The sequence below is a fragment of the Mus pahari genome, chromosome 16 (assembly GCF_900095145.1).
Source record: "Mus pahari chromosome 16, PAHARI_EIJ_v1.1, whole genome shotgun sequence".
NCBI classification, from domain to species: domain Eukaryota; kingdom Metazoa; phylum Chordata; class Mammalia; order Rodentia; family Muridae; genus Mus; species Mus pahari.
The window spans coordinates 4,012,904-4,036,141 of record NC_034605.1 but is presented as its reverse complement, the minus strand read 5'-3'; the positions used below and the strand labels follow the sequence as shown (position 1 = coordinate 4,036,141).

Below are 23,238 nucleotides of genomic sequence, written 5' to 3'. Positions count from 1 at the left end.
TAGAAAGAGTGTCATACCCATGCAGTGCAGAGCAGAAACAGTGCCTCTCAGGAGCCAGCCCTGTCCTGCCCTGTCTTGTCCAGCCTCTGGTCCCCAGTCCCACCCGTAAGTGATAGAAAAATGACTGTGACCTAAAGAAAATCACAAACTCTTGTTTTGCCACAACAATAGAACCAAAAGGTATGTTTAGAGCCATGAGGAATGCTACAGTTTTGTAAGACAATGTAGGAATCAGTGGGGTTACCCTTCTCTTTCTAGATCCTCCCCCTCCTTAACAAGACCACACACCTGCATCCTTAAACTACAAGAAGGTTGACAATATGTACCAACAGTTATCTGACTGTACTTTTCCAGTCAATCTAAAGAAGAAGTGTGTAGGTCAAACAGTTTTCAGTTTGTAGAGAAGTCTTCATTTTGCAGTGCAGATCCCATGGAGCTAATTAAGAACTGTGCTCATTCTCACACTCTGGTTCTGGGCCAGCTCTGGTACCCAAACCATACACTGAAAGAAATGGCCAGGCCATAGATGTCAAGGTGGTCATTCCTACCTGACTCACTGGTGTTACCCAATCAAAACTGAGAGGAAGGTTTTTCTTTTTAATCTTAGACATAAAACTTCATGTTGTCATCTCCTAGAACTAAAACCTCAGAGGACAAAAGTTTCACCCACATCTGCCTCCAGAGTTCCTAATGGAGACCGTCAGGAGAAGAGGGGATAGAATGGCACCAGCTCTTGACTCTGATTTTGGAGGTGCAGGGGGCAGTGTAAAGCCATAAGTCATTCATTCTGTCACATCAGAAACACATGTTATCTAAGCCTAATGTCAAGGCTGAATGTCTAAATGCTGAAGAAGATACTGAATGTGACCCTTGAACAACAGACTTAGTACCTGAGTCAAGGAATACAGAGAGCATGAAGAAGACAGAAAAAGAGAAGGAGGCAGGGAGGGAGGAAAGGAATGCCTTTAAATTAGAGTGAAGTTTATAGTTGCTCGGGGGTCAGTGAGACTGAACTTTCAGTCCCAGAATTTGAACCTCAGTCCATTTGTTTTCCTATTTCTGTCTCTTACTTTACCCATTCAGAAGCTGACAGCAGGAATGTGTGTGTCCTGCTTCTCTCACAGGTCAGCATTAGTTCCCAGTCACTGGCTTCTCCCACACTTACTGTCTGGATGGGCGCATAGAGACCTAGCAAAGCTGTGTGCTAGCTTCCTGCCTTCCTGATGCTTGGCTTAGACAGCTAGGAAGTGACCCTCTGGCTCACTGCCTCTGCCATGCAGGAAAGGAAAGCGAAAGCAGGTTGAAACGTTTTGGGTGTCCTTAGATTTACATTAGTGTTCATAGGAAAGAGCAGAACAGTCACTACTCAATAGGAGAACTTAGCCACTTTACTCTGCCATTCAGTTGATTAACCAACACATGACCCCAGAAGTAGCCAGTTCCTATAGTAAGCTATAGGAGCCTTGTCAGTAATTTTTTGATGTCATAAATGGATGTTCAGTGTAAAGAAGAGAATACCACCCAACCTCATCGTTAAACATAAAAATAATTCTGGTAAACTGGTGAAAATTTTCTCTTAGAAAAGGTAAAATACTCATTTATAACCATTCTTTCTGAAGTACAAAGACAAACAGTGTCATTTTTCAGTTAGGAGGACCTAGGGGCTCTGGCCACAGGATCCTGCTCCTGAATCACTGTATTTGATAAAAGAATAATTCTCTTTCATGGTACGATTTTATTCTCAAAAGAATTTCAGTTTTCAATAAAATATTAGTAAATGTCTCCCACTAGTGATACTCCAGATGAAAGACACTTGGCATTTTTTTCCCTCAGTGTCTGTTGCTAGCTCAGCTGCTGAAAAAGTAATAACAAATAAAAATCAAGTGAAATGAAAGCATGGCTGCTCTGGAGTACCTTATATAAACCAGGGTACCCACTACTCAGTAAGACCATTTCTACAGTAGATGGTTAATGATGACAGAGGTAAGGTGCAGTCGCTGGGTTAGCCACTTACCTTTAGTCTGGGTTTACACATTTTACCTATAAATATGAAGATTAGTCAAGCAGTCCTCCCCTACCACTCCACCTCTGCCACATCAGCCATTTGAATTCCTCCCGAAACATTTCAACCCACTTTCCTGCATGGCAGAGGCAGTGAGCCAGAGGGTCACTTCCTAGCTGTCTAAGCCAAGCATCAGGAAGGCAGGAAACTAGCACACAGCTTCGCACTTATGGTCTCTATGCGCCCATCCAGACAGTAAGTGTGGGAGAAACCAGTGACTGGGACCTAATGCTGCCCTGTGAGAGAAGCAGGACACACACTTTCCTGCTGCCAGCACACTGTCAAGGCTCCTCAGACATGTTGACTTAGGACACCACTCATCAGCATAGAGGCCTGAAAGATGACAGTACTCAGAGTGCTTATCAAGGCCGATTGATAATTTCTATCAGAGCCATTATCCTTGGGGGATGGGGGGAACAGAACTCAAACCTCACTGTCACTAGTCCATGTCCCAGGATAGACACTCTCAGGAAACAGTTGTTAACTGTCTACATGGAAACAACTTGCCACTCACATAGAACTACCTACCAAATATTCTGTCTCATCCATACAAAGGGCAGTATGCCAAATCTAAGGTCTTTCCTCCACTGGGGATGGTCACTCACTCTGTTGCCTCTCCTGTTTTGAAAGCACATTGCTCATCACTTTCAAACAACTTTGCATCAATAGCTAGACCATTGTGCAAGGACAGTTGCACCTCTCAGACACCTGACAGCTCTCCAGGAGAAAACAAGTAGGACACCACAACCCATTTGTGGCCATCTCCAGTGAGATATTCATGCTCAAAAGCAAGCTGGACGCTTCCACACCAAGTGTACATGTTTCACAGGGTTACCTTAGGGTGCTGGACTTAAACATGTTCTCATTGATACCTACAGTCACAAAGGGTATTGAGATCTAACCTATGAGAGTTTGTGCACAGTAACAATTGAGTATACTTGGAGTCAGTGGGAAAAGTTCATTTCATTTTTCTTTCCCACAAACTGTCATAGAATCTTCACTACCACTTAAGGTAACTTTCTTTCTCCTTGTATAAGAGTCTTCCAGCTGTGTTCCAGCATTCCCTTGCCTAGACCCTTGTCATATGAATGTTTTCAGGGAAGAGCACAGACTGGTTTAGCAATTAAGTTCTTGTTTGTTCCTTGTTTGTATTCAAGCAGTATATTAAGATAGGGCTTTTGAATGTTCAGTACAGGTATATGGACCAGACTGTATTGATCAGTTTATTTTTGTCCACCCAGTACCTAAATATTCATCTGCATTGGAAACTTTCATCACATGTCTCTTGGAATACTGATTACATTATGCCATCTTGTTCCAAATAATCTTCCAGCCCCATATAAGTGATGAGATCTTTCAGCTGCTAAGTGGATCCTAGTCTGTACCCAAATCCAGATGCCATAGATAAATGATTGATGTGATAATCCCAGTTTTCAATATCCTAACCCAACATTGACAGATTAGATTACTAATGTGCGTGCCCAAGTATTATGCAGTACCTGTGTGCTTGACCTTCCGGCCAATGCTGAAAGACACAGCAAGCATTGCATTGGCTGCAGTCATCCTTGGTTAAGTGATAATTAATTTGTAAGTAACTAGTTTGAAGCCTCCTTCATGCTGTACAGTAACTTAAATCATGTTTCTTCTATTTGAGATACAGCAAGCTCTGTGCCCTTTGAAAGAGGCAGGTAAACAAGAGACCCTGGCATCCTTCATGCTTTTAAAAGGACTGCTAACTTGGGGGTTTCTTTGGGTTTGGGTTTGGGTCCTCTTATTGTGGAGCAAGAATTCATCTAGTTCTATAAAATTCTCTTGACCCCTATTAGTGGGTGGTGGTGGCGCACATGGGAGGCAGAGGCCAGCAGATCTCTTAAGTTCAAGGCCAGCCTATTCTACAGAGCAAGTTCCAGTACAGAGAAAAACCCTGTCTTGGATAAAAGAAAAGAAATGGGGGAAAGATGCCTTTTTTTTATTGAAATGACAAGTGTGGTAGATATATTCCAAGCACTCCACCCTCTATGAAGAGGGCTTTGAGCTTTCCTTAGATCCTGTCTGTAGGAGGAAATCTCTTTAAAGCCTTTCCCTGGTCAGTCATCTCTCTGTTTTAGCAGCAAGAGGGCAGTCTCACTGAAATAAGAAAAATTCCATTCCTCATTCCTAGTAGTAATCTCTGACATTCTCAAAGGGGAGACAATAATTGCACGTAACTATAAGTTAGCCACAAAATTTGTTTTTCTTTTATATGTATTCGGCAGTTTTAAGACAGTGATGTGCATATATGATACTATACCCAAACCAAAAATGAAAACTGTGTATTTTTTTCCTCCAGTCTGATTTCTCTGGCATTGAGGTCGGTCAGTTACAAGAGGACTAGTTGCCAAGATGGTACATTTACAGTCCGTGCTACCTCATACAGAAGGGAGGACTGGTTAAGACTAAGGTACTTCTGCCCAACAGAAAGCCTTCTGACTCAGCTATAGAAAAGACAGTGGCCAGTTTTCATAGTAGAGCTCCTATGCTCCTGTGTTGATAGTCACACATTAGAGACCTGGGGCTGGAGCCACTACCATGTTTGTACTTGCATTGGAAATAACTTAGAATATATCCATATAACTACCACAGCCTCTCGTGATAGAGGGAATTACAAAGGTTAACAAGAGTCACTATTCCAAACACCAGTTGACTCCCAAGTTGCTTAACTGCATACAGAGTAAAATTCTTCACCATGCATTCCCACTTTTTAAACGACACATTTTTTCCTCCTAATTGAGTACAGCACACTATAAAGAAATTGACAGAAGCCCCTAAGGAGACGGCTTCTCTCTTTTCCTGAACATTGCCAGTAGAATAAAAAGGTTAAGGAAGCCATCACATTTGTCAGGTCGTTTTTTGAATGGGTTAGGATTGTAAAATTAGAAGCACTGTTCGGGTTTTTAATTGCAGGATTCTTAAAAGAGAGGGCAATGGTTTGAAATGATAGAGATTTTATTGTGCCTGCTAATTGCTTTATCTTTCTCACAATGGTTACTTACAAGTTACTTATGTGAAACTGTGTGAGTATGCTTGCTTTATTGATTCTTATTGACATTTTACATGTTTCTTATGCATTTTTAACCTCCATTTGGAAACTGTCAGCTTGGCACACATTCCTTACATAATATGAGCAAAGGAAGTGAATGTAACAATCTCTGTGACCATTAAAGCAGATTGAGTCCCTGCTCGTATGCTTTCAGACAGACCTCTGCTAGATGGTTTGGCCTTCATTGTAGTGTCAAGGCAAGAAGTGGGAAAATTAAAATCTCTTAGTTTTATTTCCTCTGTAATTTTAGTCGTAATCATTTTGAAGCCATATTACTTTGAAACAGATGATAAATTTAAGGCTATAATTTCAGACCTTAGTATCAATATGGAGTCCAGCGAAGGCACTGTCATCTATCTCACACACTGTTACATATGTGGTCTAGACACCTGAGAGAGAGAAGGCCATGGTTTTTGTGGATGACGTGCTACAGTCATGTCTAGGTACATGCAACATGTTTGAATAGTATGCTCTGTCACTGCTGTCTGTCAGAGAACTACATGCACCAGCTCAGTACTCAAGCAAGCTGGACTTGGTGAGATCTTCTCAAACAATGGAGAGAATATGGGATGACCTCCCTGTGTTCTAGGAACTTTTCATAACATGTTGCAAAAAATATGCATTTAGTTCCTTTTATGACTGGATGCCTTTGTGCCGTGGGGATGCTGGACAGGAACTGCTTTCTCTTAGTGCTGCTCAACTAGAAAGCACTATGCAGTATTGGCCTGACATTCTCACCAGGTACATAGTGCAAGACCAAAGAAGAAAACGTATTTATGACTGCCTGATTTACATAAACCAAACAATCTGCTGGTTGTTTGAATGTAGAATGTTCTGTTTTGTTTATTGGCCACAGGGGCAACAATCTCATACTGCTGATGCCAGAATTCTGTTTTCATGCATTTGCTCTGAGATGACAATAAGCTTCAGCCCCTCAGTGTTTAGATCTGCTTCATTTGGAAATCTTTTAAGTAGTAATAATAATAATGTTTTGAGGAAATTGAGTGGAACACTAAATTATTCGCTGATACCTAAGTTCAAACTGTGCAAGGCTAAAGAAGCTGGAAAATCAATGCACTTTTAAAGTCATTAGAGATCATAAATGAAATAAGTCTGCATTGCTTTAGCTAAGCTTTTAGTGTGCTGTGGTATTATTATAAAATCAGCCTAAATCTGCATTAATTTTACAGCCTTTTTCTCTGAGAAGCCCAAGGGTACATGATGAATAAAATGTAAATTTCACAAGGCAGTGTTTTTATTAGTACAAAGAGCAATGAGCCAAGTACTTCAAGTGGTGGCCTGCATGGTGGCCAGTGCTGCCATCTGAAGCAGGAACCAGCTCTATGAATGCTAGCTATTTTATAGCACTAGATAAAATAAACACAGGAAGCTTTATAGATCTCATAGTAGCTGTTCAGAGAAATGTACATTGTCTTGTGTGTGTTAAACTTTAGGTCAAATCTCTCATTCCTTTCAGAAAGTTAAAACTTCCAAAGTCATGAGAATTTTGTAAAAATTACAGTTTTTGTAATTTATTTCATATGCACTGTGAATTTTTCTCAGAGTAATAGTTTGTTTTAATAATTAGTAATTACTTCTTTGTAATAGATTTGGTATATTTGTTTACATTTGAATAGCATCAATTTATATTTATATGTTTTTAACTATCCAAGATGAATTAGATATATTTATTTGTTAACATTTTGAGCTCTTGAAATTTATTTGCTAATTTACCCTTGGTGTGATAAATTCTTTATTTCTTAAAATTCAGTGATGCATTTTGAAATACAAAGTCATATGTACACTGTATGCATGCTGTCAATGTAGAGAGCATCAGCCCAGGAGGGGATATAAAGTAGCCCACTTTTAACTTAGAAAATGCAAGTTACCTTTTGCTACTTTCAAACCTTTTGGAAAAAAAAAAACAAACAAACCCAAAAACCAAAAAAAAAGTATGCAACGTTCACCCTAGTTCCCTTAAAAAAAAAAAAAAGCTAATGATTAAATTGTTCTTCTTTGGTCAGATTAGCAATTCAGGACTGTGAATAAAAAACAAACTAAGCTAAAACCAAAGAGAGAAGCTGTTTACTTTTCTGTACTACTGAGAACAGTGTGGTCTTGTGGCAGTTCTCGTAGACTGTGTTGGTTTAACAAGCGTCCAACCCTTTTGTCTTGTTGTTTTTTGTCTTTCCTGCTCCCTGTCCCCTTGTTTCCCACAGGCTGTGCGTTTGTCACATTTTCTACAAGGGCAATGGCACAGAATGCAATCAAAGCCATGCATCAGTCTCAGACCATGGAGGTACTGTATCATCTGCCCTTTCTTTGTTTTCTTTGTGCAAATGATGGGGAATGGTAAAGCAGTTCTCTCCTGTGTGGATTGTTCACATGACAATCACAGACCTAAGCTCTCACCGGTCCGCTTTTCATTCACTCATATTCATCCCCCTCTCTCTTTCTCTCTGTTTCCCTCCTCACTTCGTTCCCTCTTCTCGCTTTCCACTCGCATTTCCCCCTCATGACTGGAAATGTACTTTAGTGAGACCTTCCACCTGCCCTACAGCTGTCTTTAGAGCCTTTATTGGAGTAACACAGGTCCTGAGATAAGAGGCACTCAATGCAAAATGTCATTGTGGACCTAGAGGACTGAATGTATACCCCACAACAGGGCTGGTATGGACTACACTAAACAGCCTCTACCTCAGGTCCCTACTGGAACAATTCACCTATTACAGAACTTAATATAGTCAAACAGATTCTTTTCATCTCAAGAATTTTGAAGAAAGTTAATAATTCTCCTATTTATCAGTGGATTTTCAGTCTTCTGAATAATCAGATTGGTCCCCTTACTCAAAGGTGAACAACAAAGAAATGTCCGTACTTCAATCCAACCTCCTAAAAGGTTGTGACTGGAGGAACAGGAGACACAGCAATGTGGAGTATGCCACAGGTGGAGAGAGACGCACGCTCTCTGTGCACGCCCTGGGATTCAGAATTCTGCACAAGAACATTCCAAAAGTGACATGCCATCACTACTCTGTATTGTCTGATAGGATCATTTGAGAGTGCATGTGCTGCCGTGTTACGTATACTGTGTCTGTGTATGGGTGATTTTCTCCAGAGGTGGTGGCCTTGTGCTGTTATATGAAGCTGTGTTTTCCTAAACAAATTTTTTTCAATTTTATTTAATGTGCAAAAAAATGTAATTGTTTGAGCTTCTTTTTTTAAAATTCCCCTTTGGGATTTTATTTTTTGGTTTGTTTGTTTGTTTGTTTGTTTGTTTTTGCAATGCTGCATCTTCCAAAGCATGCTGGGAGCTAAGTGATCATTATGCGTCATTTTCTATGGGAAACTTCTTTATATTAATTCAGAAGGTGGGTGGCAGGGGTGGAAGGGGTGTGCATGGCATTGTCATTAAGTGTTTACTGTACTTTTTTGAGTTGTGACATCAGCATTGCAAAGCCTATTGTCTTTTTTGAACATTCATTTGCCTTTGATATTCCTAATATATATAATTAATGTGTTTTCCTTGCAGTGCAATGCATTTTTATGACAATCCCACCCCCCTACCTGAAGGCAAGCTCAGGTGAAAATTGAACATGGTAGAAAATAATGAGCAGGGTTCCAATGTTGTCTGCCTTGCGGTCACAGGCTCCATGCTGGCTTCCTCTTACCCGTAGGCTGCTCCAGAGCTGTGGATTTCCAGCTGGTTTTCAACTCAGCCATTAAAATGAAAGTGCTGTTAAAAAAAAAAAAAAAAAAAAAAAGTCCTCATATACTTATTTACATATATTCATTTAGCTATTTTTATTTCCTATAATTGAGGAATGTATACCAAAATTGATCTCCCCTTACATAAGGTTTTAAAGTTCTTTTGACACTTAAAAGAGCTGCCATCCCCACATGAGCTCATAGAGAGTGCTGACACGGTCTGAGTCTCAGTTCTACTGCCCCAGAGCTCAGGACACAAGGCAGAAGTGGGCATGACCAAACCATGGGAGGCTTCCGTGCAGAGAGCGCTGTGAGGCTGGCACAGCATGTTCTTCAGATCACAGTTTGTATGCTCCTCTTTAAAACCGGGTACCCATGCTTAAACAGAAGACCCTCAGTTCCATTTACAAATTTTGACCTCTGAATAGAACATACATACCATGAAGTTCTACTATACCCATACAACTACAGATGTTTGCTTGAGTTTTAACTAATTACATTGTTTTCAGGACTTTGGTGTGCATCTTTATTATTATTTAACTTACAATGTTAAATTGACAGTATTATTTAACTTACAATGATGTGAATGTTCAAAGATTTGTTTTTTAGAACATGCATATAGTATCTGTTTCCCTTTTTTTCCTACATGATCCCCACTTGTTTTTCTCTCATGACTTGAACAGGTCACTTTTAAAGCTACAAGTGTTTACCTAACTTCATGCTTTTATGCCCTTTTTCACATTTAAGAATGAGAAACCAATAAATGTACTATTAGGAGAAGATTTATCACTTCGGTGCAGCAGTAGAACACACTCCATGCAAAACCTCTGTGTTATTTTCATGTTCAGAATATTTTGCTCTCTTTTAAGAAGTAGTAAAGTACTAAAATATGAAGCAGATAAAAATGTATTGGATTTTTTAATGGCGGAAATGTTATTATTATGTAATTTATTGCCATTTAACGTTCTGTCCCGAGATTCTGCCTATCAGAGCTATAGGTTGATTTGAACTTCTACACTGAAACACTTATCTCTTTTTTTTTTTTTAACTTTCTTAACTAACAGACTTGATAGCCTAATGTAATCCATAGCTAAATTCTCAGTAACTAACCCTGATAAAGGAAAACAGGCAAGCTTGTATCTAAAAGAAAAATGACCTAAACGGGAAAAGAAAGGAAAAGTTCATTTAAATAGGAATATATCTTTTGTGAGAGAAGCCTATTATCACATAATAAGATTTTGTTTCGTCACTTAGGTAGAAATACCTTTTAAAAAGCTCCACAGAATGTAAGGGAATAGTGACAGCACATGCTCCTTGGCCATACCAAGGATAAAAGGCTGGGGAGAGGGGTGCTTTTCAGCTGAGTCCTTACCAAGAAGCAGATGCTCTAAAGTTGCTTGGCATAGGACCATTCTGTTTGAAGTAGTAGGCTAATATTTTCCCAAAGACAATATCTAAGTCAAAATTAATTTACTTTATTATGTGACCTTTGACCATTTCTTTCTCACTATTCTTACCTTTTAAAGGAAATGGAAAACTGAATGAGACTTGTCCGATGGTGAGATTAACAGAGAAAAGGAACTGGTCAGAGTGATATCTTTAAGACCCACTGATTTGACTAGACAGGGTGCGCTTCTGAATCTTTTGGGTTGCTCTGGGGACTTTGGACAGAGCAGAAGTGGCATGGACGGAGGAAAAGAGACCTCCCTGAGACCATGTGCATAATTACTTTGTTCAGTGCCTAGTTTCCCATTTCTCTGTCCTTCAGAGAGAAATGAAACTCATTTCTCTTTTATTGTGTCAAAACTATTTTCACTGTTCCAGTGTTCAGAAATACATAACTGAAAATAAACAAATGGTAAAAATGAGTGAGATTATTTTCATTCCAATTGTGATTTCTGCCCCTTTAACCTCTACCCATATTATGGAAATAGCAGACACATGAAGACAAGGCTATCTATAAGTCAAGCAAACCATGAAGCTTAATTAAAGATAAGGTCTCTGTCTTGAGGGAAGTTCTGAAGGAAGACAAATGAAGAGAAGAGAGACAATGTACTAATCAAACCAAGAAAACAAGTGACTTCAGCAATAGGCCCCTTTAAAGAAACCAGTGGCAGTATATGGAGTTTTCTGTTGATGGTACATTCAGAGAAAAAAGGAATATCAAACCATCTAAAACCATTCCAGACCATTCCATGTGCTCCAGGATAGCTAAGAAAGATCAATAAACATTACAGAGGGATTCAATCAGGCTGTACCCTGTCTTCACTTTCCGATGTCTGCCCACAGGGCTGCTCTTCACCAATCGTGGTGAAATTTGCTGACACTCAGAAGGACAAAGAGCAAAGGCGCCTCCAGCAGCAGCTTGCACAGCAGATGCAACAGCTCAACACTGCCACTTGGGGGAACCTAACAGGACTGGGTGGACTTACCCCACAGTACCTGGCGGTAAGTGCCCAAGAACATGGGTCTCTGTGGGATCCATGAAGGAACAGAACACCAACTCTAAAACTATCAAAAGCCACTTTTCTTTAAGTATGACAAAATTTTACTTTCTATGCATTTTGAGTCCCAGAAATTATGAAATCAGCATTAGGGCAGGATTTCATTAATCAAATTGATTGGCATAAAAATGTGCCTAACTTAACTCTGGCCTGTTGGCAACTGACTAAAACTCAATACACTAGACTTGTAAAATGTATTTTAAGGCACAGTAAAAAGCTAGTGCTAGAAGTGCTGCATGCTTGAAAACTGTGCATCTAAACTTTAGATGCTAAAGATTGCAGGAGAATTTGCCGAGAGCTCACCAGCTGACAGGTTAATACTACCCTAGGAGTTAGGAAGACTTCAGTCTTCATCCTGGGTCTTTCCCTGTGAAGCAGGATTAATGGATGGCACTACTGTTTCCTTTGCAGGCCAAACACACTCAGTTCTTTGAGCCATCTCTTAGATTTTCCAGGTTCTTACTGTTTCCTTTATTTAGCCAGAACTTTCTACAACCCCTCTCTTAGGATGTAAGGTAACTGAAGAGCAAGCCTAGGCATGGACTTTGGAACCATGCAGCAGCTGTGAGTGGCAGCCTTTGTAGAAACCACCCTCGTGGACTGGGAAGCAGTGAGTGGCCTGCTTCTCTGCTTCACTTGCCTGTTTGGAAACCTAAACTCCATACAGCATGTTTATTAATGATGCTTCATTTTGTGATTTTGACACCTTTTATTCTGAAAGTGTTAGCAAGCAGATGTGCATGTTCTTTCTAAATCTGTCACTTTACATTTTACTTCTCACAGGAGCATATCATCCATTGGCTTTACTCTGTATCCAAAGCTATACTGTTTTGTAAGACCCTCTTCCCTTCTGCTCTGAAAGGGAAGATGAGGAAGGGGGCCCCAGGAGGCCTAGTGCCTTTCCCTTCATCACACAGCTGCTAGTGTCTATGAGCCTTCAAGGAATTTAGGTTTTCAACCTTTTATCTCCATCACTACCACTCCCTCCCAGCAGGGTCTGCCATGTAAAGGAGCTGTTCAGTAGAGAATGAGTGAATGTACCAGTGAGCGCATGAATGAGTGAATGTACCAGTGAGTAAATGATGAGAATCATGCCTCTTTTCCTGTCTTCATTTCAGCCAGTAAAAGTTTGACTACCTTTACTGTCATTTTTCTGGCTGTTTCTCTATCTTTTCCTTACAGATACCATGGATATCTTTGCCGTGTGTCTTGCGTAAATCTACACATATATGCTGCCATGCTTTTTTCCTAGTCTGTTGTCTGGTGATTTTATTTCCAAAAGAAGAATATAACCTATACCCTGGAACTACTCTGATTCCCACCCTCACCCCAGATTTCTTCTTTTCCAGAAGTAATCAGTATTCTAATTCACTTTTTCCTTTTTAAAAATTTTTGAGACTCTAATGTCTTTCCCTTCCCTGTCTTCCCTCCAACTCCTCCCATATACCCACTCTTTCAAATTCATAGCCTCATTTTTATTGTTATTATATGTCTATATGTATGTATGAATATATATATATATGTATATATATATATATGAATATATGAATATATATATTCCTAAGTAGAACCTGCATTTTTCAGGGCTGTGTGGCACTGGACAACCAATCAGTGCGCTCTTCCCTGGGAAGACCCACCTCCCTCAGCCAGCTCTCTTCACTTGCCTCTAGCTTTTATGTAGGGTTGAGGCCTCACAAGTTTTTCCTCATCCAGTTTGGCATATCTGTTGGTGTCATCCTTGTTCAGCTCACATTTGGGTGGATGTTATTGCTGCAGCTAGACAACCCTGCAACTATACCTTCGTATTTATACATTCTATTATTGAGGTATACTTCATTAGCAAGTCACCTTAATGATAGGCACCTAAATGTTTATTCAAGGATGACATCATGCTTGCCTTGTTATACTTCCTATGAATCCAGATTCTTGTTCTACCAGTTCTGAAAACTAAGACATAGATAGGTAGGTACCTGTCCTAGTATTATGACATTTCCCTTGCTCCACAGCTCACAGAAAGCTCTGCTATGTGTTTCTATGACCCTATCTGACCCTATTTTCCTTACCTGAAAAAAAAAAAAAACTTATTTATAGAACGGCAATTCTATAACCTGTGAGTAGGTTTTCTCATGTCCTGATATCAGTGTGTCTTTGGCATCCTTCTCCACTCTTGTCACTCCAGTCTTGTCTGAAGGCGCTATGGGCCCTCGAGACCCTCCCTACTCCATGGTAAGCCAGAGTCCAAGCCTGTTTGTGTCTTGACTTTCCAGATGCTCTGTTTAACTCAGCAGGTGTTACTGCCTCCTTATAATACCTTCAAAGCTATTTTACAACTTTGAGGGGGAAAAAAAAAAACAATAATATATACTATAAAGCAAGGGCTGCCACTTTTAAATACAAATGGATGAGAAACTCAACAAATCAAGCCAATTACAATAAAAAATCCCTAGGTTTTCTCATTTCTCTTACTGTTCTCCACTTCCTGTGTGAGTTTGAGAACAGGCTTGTGAGTATGCAACTGCATGCGTCCCTACATATAAACTTTATCTTTATTGATCTGTTTTACAGAAAGAAAATTTTCTTTACATCTACTCAGTGTCTTGAATGGGTCCTAAGTTAGCTTGTAGTCCAGCAAAAGTGAACAAGTACATTTCAGAACTGGAACTTTGTGTCTTTATGCTGTGACACCCACTGATTCTGCACAGCAGACAGTGGGTTTTGAGAGGGGAAAATGAAGAGTATCATAGGCATACTAATTAATATCTTTTTATAAAGATGTTGACATACCTAAAATACACAGATTCAGCATACATACCTGATAATTCCAGATTTTGACAAATACTTTGTCTTTTCTGGTGGTAAAGACTATCTTAAAAATAACTGGCACTTGCTTGGCCGTGTGTCTGTGACTGTGACTACAAATAGATGCTTTGGGGCTGCAGTCATTTTGGTTCTTACTATTGTTCTGAGTCTATACTCACAGGATTCTAGCTGAGGAGCTCTTAGCCCTTGGTGGCTTTGGGGAAAGAAAGCCTCTTTTTGTTGGTTTATGGCCCCTGATAAGTTGCCTGTGCTCCAGGGAAGGTCCCACACCCATTCACCATGTGCATATGGGTGACATATTAAAAAGAGAAAACATGAAACCCAGAGGGGGACATATAGAAGGGATTAGTGAAGTCGGAGGAGGAAAATGGTGGTCAAAGTATATTGTACACATGTATGAAATTCTTAAATAAATAATTTTGAATGTCATTTAATAAAGGATAATGGAAAACTGAGCTGGGAAGGAAAGTAGAAGAGAGGAGAAAATGGACTCTGATTGACAGATGAGTTACAGTAACTAGGAGGCTGCAGAGAGAACTACTCATGTTTTGTTGATCTCAAAATTTAGCACCCGGTTTCTGAACAAAGTAAATCGATTAATTTTTCTAAGGCAGCAGTGTTAGTTCCTAGTGTCTGTGTTTTTCAATGGAGATTAGACATTAATATGAATTTACACCTCCAACTCTGGGCACCTTCAGCCTGTCAACAAGGAGTGGCAGCCAACTATATAAACATAAAGGAAGCTAATTTTGTACCCATATAATGAGGAATTGCCTCAGCTCCACATTGTTCTGACGGAGTTCTTGTGTTCTCTTGCAGCTTCTGCAGCAGGCCACCTCCTCCAGCAACCTGGGTGCATTCAGTGGCATTCAGCAAATGGCTGGTAAGTCATGAAACATGCCATCGCTTTGATCATACTAGTTTCTGAATTGTTGGTTGCTTCCAAGCATAAAGGAAAGAGCCAAAGGGAAACAGTGAAGAGCAGGAGGTAGATAACTAGCGTCTGTGTCGGGGTTAGAGCTGGAGTCAGCTGCTCAGAACTGTTTTCCTGCTTCTGCATTTATCCTCAGAGTTCCCCCTGCAGAACACTCAGGAGGGAGGCTGCAGACTTCTGCAGAATATATTCTTTAGTTATTCATGGGATTTTTTGTTAATAGAATGATGACTGGGAGATTTCTGGCAATATTCCTATATTTAAGGACAGTTGAAATGATTAACATCTCAAAAAAATTTTTAATAATAGGTGATCAATAAAAATGTTCTGACCTCCATAACAAAAGCCAAGATCATCAGCATACATTTGATACAGTTTGTAGTCCCTTGATAATGACAACTAACACAGCGCCTTTTCTAAACTTTAGTACCCAATTAACAGAACTGTGCATCGGAGGCTTTTATCTAAAAGTATAATCTTTGTTCTCAGAAAAATCAAAGTGTCACTGATTTGAAAAGCAGCTTATTGAAGGATTCCTTTTCATAATGAGCTGTAACAGTAGCTGCAGCAACATGGTGATTAGTGAAAGGTCATCCTCCTGTGCCACCTTCCATGCTGACACCTACCCTAGCTCAGGGCCAGGGAGGCAGTGTAACTCAGAATGCAGGAGGATCAGGAGAAGGCTTTCTCCTTGTTTGATTCCAAAAGGGTAGGTTTGGGAAAGGTGTAGACAAGACTGAGGGAGGTGGGTTAGAGTGAATCGGTTTTCTTTAATTAAGGATACCTCAAATTAATTAAAAGAAATTCACATGTATAAAATAAAAACCAGTTTTAGTTATGTGTCACTATAGAGACTCATCTTTTCCACTTAATTTTTTTCCAAATATATGCCTTTAGTTAGTTTTGGGGGCGGTGGTGTTTATTCTGAAAGGTTTCTCTCCACTTGTGTTCTCTGAGTAACAACCCATTTTTCCGTTGTGGTCCACAAGGTAAGGGCAATTCGTCAGATTGTATAACTTATCCATATCTACTGCTATCACAGTAATACAGCTTTCACATTATTCAAAATATGTATTTCAAAATGATAAATAGTTAAATGATTGCAATTATATTTAAGAAATCGTGTTAGGATGCTGGTCTTACAACTAACAATCACATTGACTGGCTAATGGCTAATGCATTTATAACCTGTGCAGGAAACTAGAGAGGTGTTAGTAAAACACTCAGGGAAATTCCTATGCTTTGAGAGGAGAGGAAAACCTCTTGGTCATAAGCTGCTAAAATACATGCTAACATTGGTCACATTCTGACCAGGTGGGAGAATCGTTCCTCTTCTGGTAGTACAGACCCACCCAGATTCAAAATTAGGGGTTTTCCTCAGTGGTAGCCCTGGGCTCCCCGACTCCCAGAGCTGCATTGTGCAATCAAGGCTTCCTCTTCCTGTGGCTGTTGCCTAGCATGCCTTCCCAGGTGGACAGAATGCCCTCCAGCTTTTCCTTAGAATGTGCGAGCCTAGGCTGTGTCAGCTATGGGTCAGGGTATTCGCGTCTACATGGTCTGTGTGCTCATCTGAAAACTGAGGTTATCTAGGAGTCCCCGTAAAAGGTGTCATGGAGCAGATGGCTAATTTAAAGACATTTTGTAAATGCTCTGGAGTTTCCAAAATATCTATCTCTTGACCCTTCAGTGGCATGCCACTTTTTGTGTAGCTTTATAAAAGTACTTCTTACTTATATGAGTGATCAAGTTTCATCTTTCTAAGTATTTAAGTAGTGTATTTTTTTCAATAAAGTAATGGAATGTCTTGTCCCCCAATAGGGCTTACTTTGGTAGGACTGACTTTTTGCACTTACCTTTTACCTACCCATGGGGCCATTCTCATCCCAGCTACTACACTGACTGACTCTTCCAGCCTCCCCTAACTTTGTTCCTTGCTCACCAGAATGTCCCTGAATTCTTCAAAGGGCTCAGCACTCAAGGGCACACTGCACTCCTGGAGAGCAAGGCCTGCCCAGTGGTTTAATGGCACAGCCAGTCCTACTGTAAAGGCGCTAGAGACCATTTCTGAACAGATGAATGAAAATCTATTTGTGAGTTACAATGTAGATTTGTATTTTGGATGTATTCCCAGCAGAGCTCAAGTCAAATGCCCAGTTTTTTTAATTACAAAACTTAGTTTTAGCTGTCCATATAAGCTGAAAAACATCAGAAAAACCATTGTTACTATCATCAAAGTTGTGTTACTGAGAATTGGAAGATAGTCTAATTTAAAGCATGTTACAGAGTTCATTATATACAACAAACACAGTAGAAGTCATAGCATAATAAAGTTGAGAGGACCCAGCAGGTTACTTAATCCCAGTCCCACCTTTTTTTCAACTGTTTATTGAATGACTGATAGTCAAAAGGTAGGAAAAACATCAGAAAGTTTAACAAAGTAAAAGTACACAAATCATACTGCCAAGGAGTGGAACATTTTGAAACCAATACTGTTTGTCTATGAGCAGCTTTCTGAGCACAATAGTCTCTCAGGAGATAGGGATTTTAAATTGGTTTGTTTATATGAGCAAAACATTTTCATCTGAGGAGAGAACAAAGGCAAAAACAAAAAATAAAAAAAAATAAATTTTATATGACATATTACTAATTGCATCAGTAAAATCTAATTGTTAAACCATAGACTCTGTAGCTAGCTTCCTTTCTCTCTTAGTCACAGAAATCAAGCCAAATCTTAGAGCTTTCTAGGATAGTTAAGAAGCTATGCTAAACAGTATGCTTGCAGGCGCTCCCTCTTACCACTGCAAGGTAAGTTTAAAGTACTACTTAATAATGCCTGCGTCTTGGCACTTACACTAAGCTATACTAAGTCACATGATGTTGGACTTCCACCACCTCCTGAAAATCTGTAGAAATCAGAAAACTCCATTTGTTGTTTAGAGCATCTGAAGGCTTTCCTTAACTAACACATCATGCTGCATATGGTGGCTGTCTCCTCCTTCCATCTTCAAGCTCTACTCCTAATGAAGCTTCACCAGGTTTTAATAAGAAGACTCTCTCCCTTCAAGGCCCCATCATGTTGTCTTTGGTATGGCATGTCTCTCCTAATGGCCTTACAATGCTCATTCTGAAGGGCGATTGCATATAAGCAAGCTCTTTCCCCCAAACCAGATGCATCTGGCCTCTGTCTTCAGTGTATAGTATGATGAGCTAGCTATACTTTATACTGTAACTATACATCAGCCATATGTTTTCTTCGAAAAGTCTTAACCATTTTCCCTTGAAACTACAAATTTTTTTATTTCTATAAACAGAGCCTTTACTAAATAAGGAGTTTTATAGCAGAAACGGATTTAGAATCAAATCTTCAGCTAAACTCCTTTATGCTTCTGTAAAGGTAATGGGAGAGAGCCTTCTTTTAATTGATTTGACTTTCCCTTTTAAAACTTTTAACACAACATATTGATATTCTACTCACCTCTAGTGTTTGTTCAATGAATTTTTGAAATCTGGTAAGTGTGGGATCTGCATCTTCCTAAGAGTGCATATCTGAGGTGAAGGAGAAAGAACAAGGACCAGGTATCCTTTTGGTCTTTAACTTCTTCATGGCTACTGTAGCACCTTAGAAGACTGTTTAATGGGAAAAGAAGAACACTTCACATTTGCATTTAACTTAGATCTTTGGAATATCACAGTTTCAAGAGTATAAAAGGCAAAATCACCTCTTTATTATGCTGCAATCAAAAAAGATTAAATGTTATGTCGAGACCACAGCCAGCACCATTAAGTGGACTGGTGTGAATTAGGATACAGACCTCCCCAAAACCACTTTATGAATATGCGACTGTTAGCATGCCATTTGAGAAGGGGTGAGAAGGGCCAGCAAACTTATTACAAGTCATTGAGCTGTGGATATAGATCCGTATTTCAAACCCAGTTAACCTGGTCCAAAACCTGCTCTGTCTGTGCAATGTGACCCAGCCAGGCCAGGTATGTTTGCATAAACTCAAGCTCCAGTGATGTGCCTACCCAGATGGCCTAATGGCAAATCACAAATCCCAGCTCAAAGTAGAGCCCTACAGCTGCTAAAGAACTAGCTGCTCAGAGCAAACAGGAAACTGACTCCCTTCATTCTGGAAAGTGTTTCCAATTTATTAAGGCTGTGTATGTCAAACAAGAATATTTTCTAGAACAAGAAGGGTTTGTTTTTTTTTTTTAATGAGCATTGATGTTTTGCCTGCATGTATGTCTATGTGAGGGTGTCAGATCCCTTGGAACTAGAGTTACAGACAGTTGTGAAGTGCCACCTGGGTGCTGGGAACTGGCTGGAAGAGCAGCCAGTGCTCTTAACCACTGAGCCATCTTCTCTCCAGCCATTTTTTTTAAAAGACAGGGTCTTACCCAGGCTAGCCTTCAACTCAGTATTTGACCCAAAATGACCTTGAACTCTTGGCCCTTTGGCTTCAACCCTCTGAAATGCTAGGAATATAGGTATGCACTACCACAACCAGTTTCTGAGGTGCTGGATGCAGAACCCAGTGGTTTGCTTATGATAGACAAGCACTCTACCAACTGAACTATATCCTATCCCCAGAATCAGACATTCATAAGCATCATAGAGACCTGAAACTGTAGGGTAAGAGGAGTTAGTTACTGAGAGATAGTGCAACTGCTGGACTTTGAATTTGATTAAGTTGACTAATTGCCTTCTAAAAATCTGCTCTAAATTTTGAAAGTAATAATAAATTATTAATTGAAACAGTTGCTTAAGGCAACAAGATGCTTCTTTTGTGAATTAAAAACCCAGTCTCTGAGAAGATTGTCTGAGAGTGTCTTTCACAAATAGAGAAGAGGGTTTGCAAAACCAGTGTCTGGGCAGTCAGAGAAACTGCAGTTGGAGCAGCCCCCAGCATGAAGTGTGCTCATGGCCCACAGAGGCCCTGTGTCCTTCCGGGAGTCTCCAGCAGTCCACAGCACAGACACTTCCTGCGAATGTGCTAATAGGCCTTATGAGAGAGCTCTGTAACCACCCATCTGTCACTTTTTAACAGACCTGATTGGCAAGCACTTGTAACAACTGACATCTGTTCTCACTTATTGATATGCAGATTTATGGTAATTGCCATAAACAATAAGACACAAAATTACCTAAGGTGAACATTAAATTAAATTTTGATGCCCTTCTCCTTAGAAATAATTTTTTTTAATCTTAAATTTCGAGTAGGAATTTGGTGCATCTGTTTTGAACATAATTTCCTCATTTTGGAGGATTTTTTCTTCTTTAGTAATGAATGAAAACTTAAATCTCCTTACTCCCACATTTTTTCTTTTGTTGTCATCATAGTGACTCACTTTTAGATTTCCTAAAACTTAAGTTAGTTACCTTACTGCCCTGGGTTTGAGAGGTGCCCAGCTGAGCACAAGTTAAATGTGGCCATTTTTCTTCTCAGAAAAGCTGTTTGCCAAGCAGGAACCAGCTGCCAAGAAGGGTAGCAGGCGCCTTCCAGTCTGGAACCCTTTCCTGGTGAAGGGGCAAGTCTGAGTGGAGGTGGGAGAAGAGCCCACTGCAGGGGGCTGAGGAAGAAGGAAAGGCAGGGAGCTCTCCTCACCACAGGAAGGAGGGAAAGAAACCACAGTGTGGATTCCAAATGACTGGAAGCAAAGGCTGCCTGTGGAGCCCAGGGAGAGTCAGACAGAGTCAGTAAAGGGAGGAGAGAACATCTGTGGGTGGGGAGCAGCTTAAGGCAGAGGGTAATCTCTGCTCTGGAAAAGTCTGGTGAGGTTGGGAAGCTCACTGAACCTCTGAGCTTGCTACACCTGCTTTCCTTACATGGGGCCCTTACCTTCTCTCCAGACATCTGACCCTAGAGATAAGGGATAATAAATGACGTGTCTGATTTTGAGTGAGAATGCCCTGGCCAAGGACCAGTTTGTGGCAGAAAGAGCCCAGACCTGTCACCAGGGATGTGCTGTTGTCAGTGAAGCGTTGAAAAGTACCATGCCCAGTAAGTTTCCCAAGCTCCTCCTGGTCACCTAGGATCACACCCATTATAAACAGAATACAAGATGTCGGGAGCTTTTAGACCACAGACTGATGGGAGATGGCCACAGAGAGGCATGGCCAGAAGAGGTGGCTGACCTGTGTCAGACTGGGTCGAGAGAGAAAGCACTGTGCCCTGTGCTCACCTACCAAGCATCCTTGTGTTCAGCTGGTGTGGTAACACAGTCAAAGGAAGATAAGGGAGCTTCTCTCAGGCTTCAGGGCTGTCCTGTGGCACTGCCTAGCTTCCATCTCTGTTGAGTCCACTCTTCAGCTGTACCTGTAGGAACATGAACACAGGCTCTCTGGCTTCTATTTCCTGTGTGTTTGTGTGTGTGTGTGTGTGTGTGTGTGTGTGTGTGTGTGTGTGTGTGTGGTGTTTACATTGAAAAAGAGGATCTTTTTTTTCCCTACCATTCCTTAGTTCCAGTTTCTTCTTGGTATCTCATATCATATAATTACTGCACCATCTGTAGAAATTTCATTCAATTTTTCCCCCAGAACTTAAGTCTTTTTCAGTTATCTTGGTAAGTCCAAGGTTATATATTCTGGGATCCTTCACAGAAAAAAAGTTTCATACATAACAAGCACACTTTTTTCCCACAAACCTTAGGAGGTTCATGAACTGCCTGAACCCCATCAGTGGACTTTGAGCTACATGGGAGAAAGGATCCATAAAGACTTTAGCATTGAGAAAGAGGCCACAGTGATCTATCAGTCTGCTGAGGCAACTGTAACCAGTTCTCTGCTGTGTCTGAGATGAGTAAAAGAACAGGGGAAGATGGGTAGAAAGAGATGAAATTAAGAAATGAAACAACTGATTCAGAAAGATGATGGAGCGCAACGTTTGAAATGGTCCCTGGTCCACTTAGTTCTAAGCAAGATTACCCTGAGTTTCAGGTACCGTAAGCAGTGTTTCTGCAGTGCTGTCTGTAAGGTCTGACATTTCCACCAAACAGGACTTGCATTAGGTCATAACGGCCAAATGACTCACTGGACAGCTTTGGTTGTCTGCAATTGTATTGGAGGTTAACAAGACCACTGCAGTAACCATGAGGAACAGGGAAGTTCTGTGTCCCAGCCATATTTCCTTTTGAAATTTTATGCTGTACACTTGTCCCTTCTCTTTCTCCCTGCTCCTTCTAAAGTCTTATGAGGTGCAGGTTAGTCAAGTAAATGGGAACTACAGCAGAAAGAAGAAAAGGCAAAAGAGCCCTAGGCGAGGACCAGGACAGAGAGGACCAAGGGAAAGGCTGAACTGGAGGAGGGAGACAAGCAGAGAAAGAAGAGAGCACAGAGCGCTCTCAGATCTGCAACTGCCCCTTCCAGAAGCGGCTTCTGAGGGCTAGGCGTGGTGCTTTGATCTTTGCATACTTCAGGTCCCTGTCTGTGACCTACTCAGCAGCAGTGCTGCATATACCATATGGTTTTGTTATGAATCCTGAGACCACATGTAAAGCAGAGAAAGGCGTGCAGGTCCCTGCTTTGCGCTCATTCTCATGATCTTTACTTGAGATAATATTGTTGTTACTAGCTGAAGTTAAGAGAACTTACTCAAGGCTAAGACAATTGAAAGGTCACCAGATATTGACAAATGGCCTTTACTGTCCTTACAAAGAAATCCGGAGTTTGTGGCTTTGTGACAAAGCATTGGCAGGACCCCAGCACCCCAAAAGGTGGTGGGGCTAGGTGGCAAGAAGCTGTTCCTCCCCGCTTCTGGCATTGGCTATGCACAAGCCAGAAGTTTGCACTGTGAGGTTGGTTGCATAGGCATCCTTTGTTTCCTTTACAAAATGTTAGCAAGGTAATAGCCATTAACTCTTGTCAGGCAAATACAGTGGGGCAGACCCAGTTTCAGAGAGCTGAAGTGTGCTGCTTCTGCCTCACAGCCACCACCTGCCACAGCAAAGCCTTATTGGAACTTCAGCTCAGACACCGCACCCACTGAACAAGGCCACTCCCGAAAAGCTTGCTATCCCTGGGCCGAGGCTTCCTCACAGCTTAAAGCAGACATATTTCAAAGAGTATGCACTTGGACTTAACAGCTGCCATGTCCCTGCTTACTAATCCATGCTGTTTGGTTGTCCTCTGAGC

At 40.7% G+C, this 23,238-nt stretch overlaps 1 protein-coding gene across 25 annotated transcripts in view; it reads left to right on the top strand.

Annotated features, from left to right (window-relative positions):
• Positions 1–23,238, top strand: part of Celf2 (CUGBP Elav-like family member 2) — an 842,569-nt gene that overhangs the window by 766,463 nt on the left and 52,868 nt on the right. For 24 of the 25 annotated variants that reach the window (XM_029547668.1, XM_021215268.2, XM_021215269.2 and 21 more), the window contains 3 exons: positions 7,361–7,440; positions 11,139–11,297; positions 14,993–15,056. In XM_029547668.1, coding sequence (XP_029403528.1) covers positions 7,361–7,440; positions 11,139–11,297; positions 14,993–15,056 — 303 coding nt within the window. The remainder of the gene's footprint in view (positions 1–7,360; positions 7,441–11,138; positions 11,298–14,992; positions 15,057–23,238) is intronic. The other variant, XM_029547674.1, reaches the window with a different exon arrangement.